The sequence below is a fragment of the Sinocyclocheilus rhinocerous genome, unplaced genomic scaffold, assembly GCF_001515625.1.
Source record: "Sinocyclocheilus rhinocerous isolate Xijiao unplaced genomic scaffold, SAMN03320098_v1.1 scaffold946, whole genome shotgun sequence".
Taxonomy (NCBI): Eukaryota; Metazoa; Chordata; class Actinopteri; order Cypriniformes; family Cyprinidae; genus Sinocyclocheilus; species Sinocyclocheilus rhinocerous.
Genome location: NW_015633151.1, coordinates 1,683,624 through 1,689,623, shown reverse-complemented (window position 1 = coordinate 1,689,623; position 6,000 = coordinate 1,683,624). Strand labels below are relative to the sequence as shown.

At 37.3% G+C, this 6,000-nt stretch overlaps 1 protein-coding gene across 1 annotated transcript in view; it reads right to left on the bottom strand.

Annotated features, from left to right (window-relative positions):
- Positions 1-361: 361 nt before the first annotated feature.
- Positions 362-6,000, bottom strand: part of LOC107743183 (ankyrin repeat and IBR domain-containing protein 1-like) — a 30,218-nt gene continuing 24,579 nt past the window's right edge. Inside the window, exons 18-20 of the mRNA XM_016556326.1 lie at positions 5,295-5,406; positions 3,444-3,487; positions 362-3,353 (exon numbers count right to left, since the gene is read on the bottom strand). Of these exons, the coding sequence (XP_016411812.1) occupies positions 2,583-3,353; positions 3,444-3,487; positions 5,295-5,406 (927 nt within the window). The 3' untranslated portion in view covers positions 362-2,582. The remainder of the gene's footprint in view (positions 3,354-3,443; positions 3,488-5,294; positions 5,407-6,000) is intronic.

Genomic DNA, 6,000 nt, shown 5'->3' with positions numbered 1-6,000 from the left:
ATATAAATACTGTTCGGTTTCTGGCACAAACCGATCGTTTCGTGTCTTAGGACATCAGTGTGTCGTCACGAGCCGCAGGGTTTAATTTGGTTAATGATTCCCATTCACCTCCATTATAAGACTGACAGACTGCAATGGTTTGAGTTAAAAATCTTCGTTTGTGTTCTACTGAAGAAACAAAGTCACCTACATCTTGGATGCCCTGGGGGTAAGCAGATAAACATCACATTTTCATTTTTGGGTGAACTATCCCTTTAAATAGGCCTAGTTTTTATTCAACACGTCATTATTATTATGATTGCACCTGGGCTTTCACTGTATGTTATTATGTTCAAAGAATACTACCACTTTTACAGCTGAACTTGTCTTAGCAACTTTATTAAGATTCACACTCAAATCGGTCCAATTCATTGGCCAAACATCACACATTTGTATTTTCCATATAAATTGGGAATGTATCAAGTAAAGATTATGAAAGTGCAAATACCATTTCAAGAATTAGGTGCTTAACAATATAAAATCTGTAATGGGTTACAAAATGTGCTTTTCTCCCCCCCAACAAACAATAGCCACCCAATCCCCCAAACAATATAGCCTTGACACTTTAACGGTCTTTTGTCAAGAAAACATGATCTATTTTTATTACAATTACTTAATGCACAGCATACTGTCACATACAGGACAACTTCTGTCATTTTTTTTTTGTCATGTTTGGACAGATCTACCATATGCTTAATTTAAACAGACATTAGCTCCACCTCCACCTTTGGCGGCATACATTAGTCTGAAGAAATACTGCGATTTAGTGAGCTTAACCCATTCCGATCACACATACAAACTGTACCTACAGAAAAATATTCATGTGTGCACTCCCCCAAACTTTGACGAATGGAATGATAACAAAATACCACTTAACGGACAGGTTTGCCTTCGTTTTCAGTTTATGCAGTGCAATACTGCATTCGGACATTAGGTCAGAATCAACACACATATGACATCAAGCCCACAGTAAAACATCAGGCGCCTGCTCACTCAAAATCGCCAATATAACAGCAAACCTATGAGCTAAAACGTGTTATTCCATAGCTGAAATGTGAGCTAATTTTGTGCAAATTTTCTGAAGTGCTTAAAACTTGCTATGATTTAGCGGTTTCATCAGATGAAAAGTTGGGCAGGTGTTCGCAATTAAATTGAAGCAAATCAAAAACATTCTGTTCATTTGGTTAAAAGGCTTTGAACAATTATTTCAGCAGACACGTTTTAAGTAATAAGCAAATATTGAAAAGTGGTACTGTGTTATTACAGTTTGATATACACATAAAAATATATATTGCCGTTCATTAATTTTTTTTGTCATCACCAACTTTACCTTGATCTTCATTCATTTTAAGGACATTCAATTTTAAATAAATAGAAAATTAATTTCCATAATTTACTGTAGAGAAATACCACAGTTAAATTAATTGTAAAAAAAATCTTAATTGTGGGTGAGTTCCACCATATGTAGAAATGTAAATCTGAAGCTAAAACAGCTTCTGGCCATCACAATGAAATGCCTTTTCCAAAAATCATACATTTCTATTAGAGATGCACCAGGAAAACATCTACGGATTTTTACATTTTTAAATTTGAGCATTTAATTTTTACATGTGGCCATGTGGAAATCACATCTTAACACACAATGAATAGTATCTCATTAAATATAGATCGATTTAATCCGTAAATGTGTCCAAGTTCATTTAAATAACTGCTTTAAAAACAACCCGGGAGAAGGGGCCAGAAGCATGCTAAAGGACAACCCAACATGTATAAAAATGTCTTTTAAAAAACATTGAGCTCAGTTTGCTTTGTATTGGAACTTCCCCCACTCTGGGCTTCGAGCGCAAGAGAGCGGCTATAAATAAAGAGAAGTTTCACAGAAAAGGCACTGTGAGAAGTTGCAAAGACAAAACGTTTTCCAGATCCGGCGCGGCGCTTCTGAATCGAGTTTAAACTCGCCGGTACTTTCCATTCTAATTAGCCGGTGACGGATTACAGTGATTACGTTTGACCAGAAAAAGAAAAGTCGACTGCAACTAGAATTACTCTTCTTTTAGTTTCTGTGATTATCAGCCCAGCTCTTCTGAGCGTGATGCTGTTGTGCACTTCTCTAATACTACAGGTCTAGTTTAAAGGAAGGATAGCGTACTCGATAGGGCGGCTAGGCCCTCAGCAGCAGGCACGATCAGCACACCGTCCACTCGGCGTGTGCTAGCCAGTGTTTTTTGGCACCTACAGTATCTTTTACAACCTTTTTAATCAGGCGAGCTCGCGCTGAATACCATCCTGTACTATACAGTAGATTCGCGCCTTCATAGCGCTTTCTGGTTCATTTGCTGACTCTTTTAGAAGTGTTTAACACTCCAGGATCGGAACAAGTTTTTTAGTGAGCAAACAACACATGCCTCATAAGCACAAAGGCCTGAGCGAGTACTCAAACTACATATCTGACAATACAAAGCTTCTCGTCATGATTAATCTTGTTCCTCGGGTTCAGCTACTTCATCAAAAAAGTGCCTTAGCTAGTAAGTGAAGTCAGTTTTTCATACATGATGTACTTGACCCTCCCAATCAGAGGAGCTACTGCTAGGCTGGTCGGGGTCTGAGTCACATTTTAGGGTGTCGGAGTGACACGGGTTCAAACCACTCGGAGTTTCGCCCAACTCGATGGACGAAGCAGGAGGCACCGGACACATATCGAGACCTACCAGGTCTAACTGTGTCGGCCTGATGGGCTCACGCTCGATAGCGGAGTCGAACTCGTGCGCTGCCTCTCTATCGCCCCCCGGTGTCCACTGCGGAACGGCGCACTCGGTCGGCTCTGTTGTCATTCTCGCCGACTGAACGCCGAAATCACCAGCCGAAGGAACCAAACTGATATTCTGCGGATTCATGTCATGAAACCAAGCCATGATGTTGCCTAGAAGGTTGGCGTTGTCTGAACTTAAATCAGAGGTTTCCGTATGTCCCGAAGGAGCTTGGAAGGGGCCCTCAGCGGACTCACAGGAAGGATTGTTGAGATTGTCATAACGTGGAGGGACATTCTGGCCACTGATATTACCGAGCTTCTTTAGGCTGTCACCCACCTCTAACAGCTCGGAGCTGCTCAGGGCAGCACGGGGCACGTCAATCCCGCACAGCACCGGGTCCAGCCGTGTGGGCAGGGATGTTCCGATGGCCCCCAGAGATGCTTCGTTTGCGAGGATCTCTTGAGCATCAACGCCAGCACCGCCTGCAGTCAGCCCAGACTCCTGCAGAGAAAGCTGGATGGCCAACAGGATATTGGGATCATCCTCATCTAGAGAACAGCGAGGCTGAAGGGAATAAGATCAGACTCAGTTACTCCCAGCGGAGGATTTGTGACGTTCCACCATAGAACTTCTGTTAAAAGGGTCTCAACTCACCATGAGCAAACCCGGTCTCTGGCCACCACCAATTTCTTGTGCGTCTGTAAGAGAAGAGAAATAGAAAATCTTTTGTTTAGTTGGATTACTAGAGCAGTGTTGCTTTTTTTATAGCAAGGAATATCTACTCACTACAAAATCATTAATATCAATAGTGATAGTGCGAAAAACGCAAGGATTTGCAACCCACTGCAAGCCATGATTTCTCAGTTACCACACCGAGTATTTCCTTCAGCCATAAATTATACATCGGCAGTGTGACCTTGAGTATCTTTACATGGGTTTTTGTGTAGTCGAGCTCGGTAACACTTTACAATAAGGTTTCATCTGTTAACATTTGTTAAATACATCAGTTAATTTGAACTAACAATGAACAGCATCTATTAATTTTACACTAATCTCAACATCTATTAATACATTTTAAAATCAAACATTAATGCATGGGAACTAACATGAATATGAACATTTTCACTAAGTAACATTTAACAAAGATTAATAAATGCTGTAGAAATATATTGCTCATTGCTAGTTCATGTTAGTTAATGCATTAACTAATATTGATAAATTAGACCTTACTGTAAAGAGCTCCAGTCTGCATCTGTCTATCCAAATATACATGGCAAATATTTGATGCAATACTTCACAAAAATCAGACATAAGATTTCAGTCAAACTAAAGTGTTTACATGTCATTTTAAGAAGAATGAAATCAAACTAGTGCTGTCAAACGATTAATCGCATCCAAAATAAAAGTTTTTGTTCACATAATATATGTGTGTGTGTACTGTGTATATTTATTATGTATATATAAATACATACACATGCATGTATATATTTAAGAAAAATGTTATGTTTATATATTAAATATATATATATATATATATATATATAAATTATATGAATATAAATATACAAACGTAAATACATGTAAATATTCTCAAAATATATACTGTATGTATGTGCATTTATAATAAATACACACAGTACACACACACACATATTATGTAAACAAAAACTTTTATTTTGGATGGATTAATCGTTTGACAGCACTAAATCAAACAAGTAAATGTACTTAATCTGAACTATCTTTTATGAAATAGATGTGCATTTACCTGTATTGAATGCACACTTATAGTACACTTCAAATCTTATTATCTTAATATTAATTAAACAATTAAAAAAACATTTAAATGTACTTGCTCGTTCATGACTGTTTCTTAACACACTTGCACTTTGTAATAATGTCAAATGAAATGTTTTATATTTGAAATCATTGTATAATTTTAAACACAGTGTTATATATTACATTTGAAGTTAATATATTTTAAATCTACTAAATGGCAACTTCATCAGTACAAAATGTGTAACTACAATTCTACTTAAACATATACTTATATCACACGTTTGAATAGAAATTATATTAAAGTATATTTTAGTTTTCATAAATGCTTGTCAGTACATTTGGCAGTACACTTCAGCCTTATTTCAAAGACAAAAGAAGTGTTTTGGATTTGGATTCCGTCAGATTTACAGACTTACAAAGTGTTGTTAGTTTGCCATGTCATCATATGCAGAACATCAGGCCTGACAGACATATTTTCTCAAACAATGAGCAAGAAATTCACCCCATTCATTTATATTCCTTAAAAAAAGTCCATACTGCAAAAGAAAGTGGTGATAAATGGGTTTATGGTACAATTTCTGCTGACTCCAGTGTCCAGTGTGACTCCAGCAAAAAAAAAATCCTGAAACTTTACTTGCAGCTGCTTCAACTATGGAGCACCGCAATTCTTATATGTATATATACCTGCAAATATGGGCACCAAAATGAAAACATATTCACAAAACATACCTAAAGTGCTGTGGCCTGGGTCATCAGGGTCGGGTGTGTTGCTGCGGAGGCTGGCCATGTCTCCTCTCCTGAGCTGCCTGTGTCTGCGTCTGTACTGGAACTCAGCATACGCCTACAACACAAAACCGCACATAACACCATTTCAAAGCTGCTTCAAGAGGAGTACCAACATTCCCACTGGACCCTGTGAATAAAAGTCAGAATCTCTGAGGAAGCCTACACCTTTCTACAGGAAATCTGCTGTGCAGCAGCATCAAAGTTCAGGGCTGTTGGCATCGTCATGTCAGAATAACAGACAGATGCTTTGAGTAAAGTCAAAAAGGAATAGTTCAAAACTAAAATGAAAATTATGGCATTATTACTCACCTTGTCATTCAAAACCCTTAAGGATCATTTTTAATAATGTAAAAAAATCTCACAAACCTATAATATGGCTTCAGAAGATGTAGATAATAATATAATATAATATAATATAATAATATGGACATAGTCTCTTCTGCTCACCAAGCATGCATTTATTTGATCCAAAGTACAGCAAAAACAGTAAAATTTTGAAATATTTTTACTATTTAAAATATCTGTTTTCTATTTGAATATATTTTAAAATGTAATTTATTCCTGCGATTTCAAAGAACTGAATTTTTAAGCATCATTACTCCAGTCACATGATCCTTAAGAATTCATTCTAATATTCTGATTTGCTGCT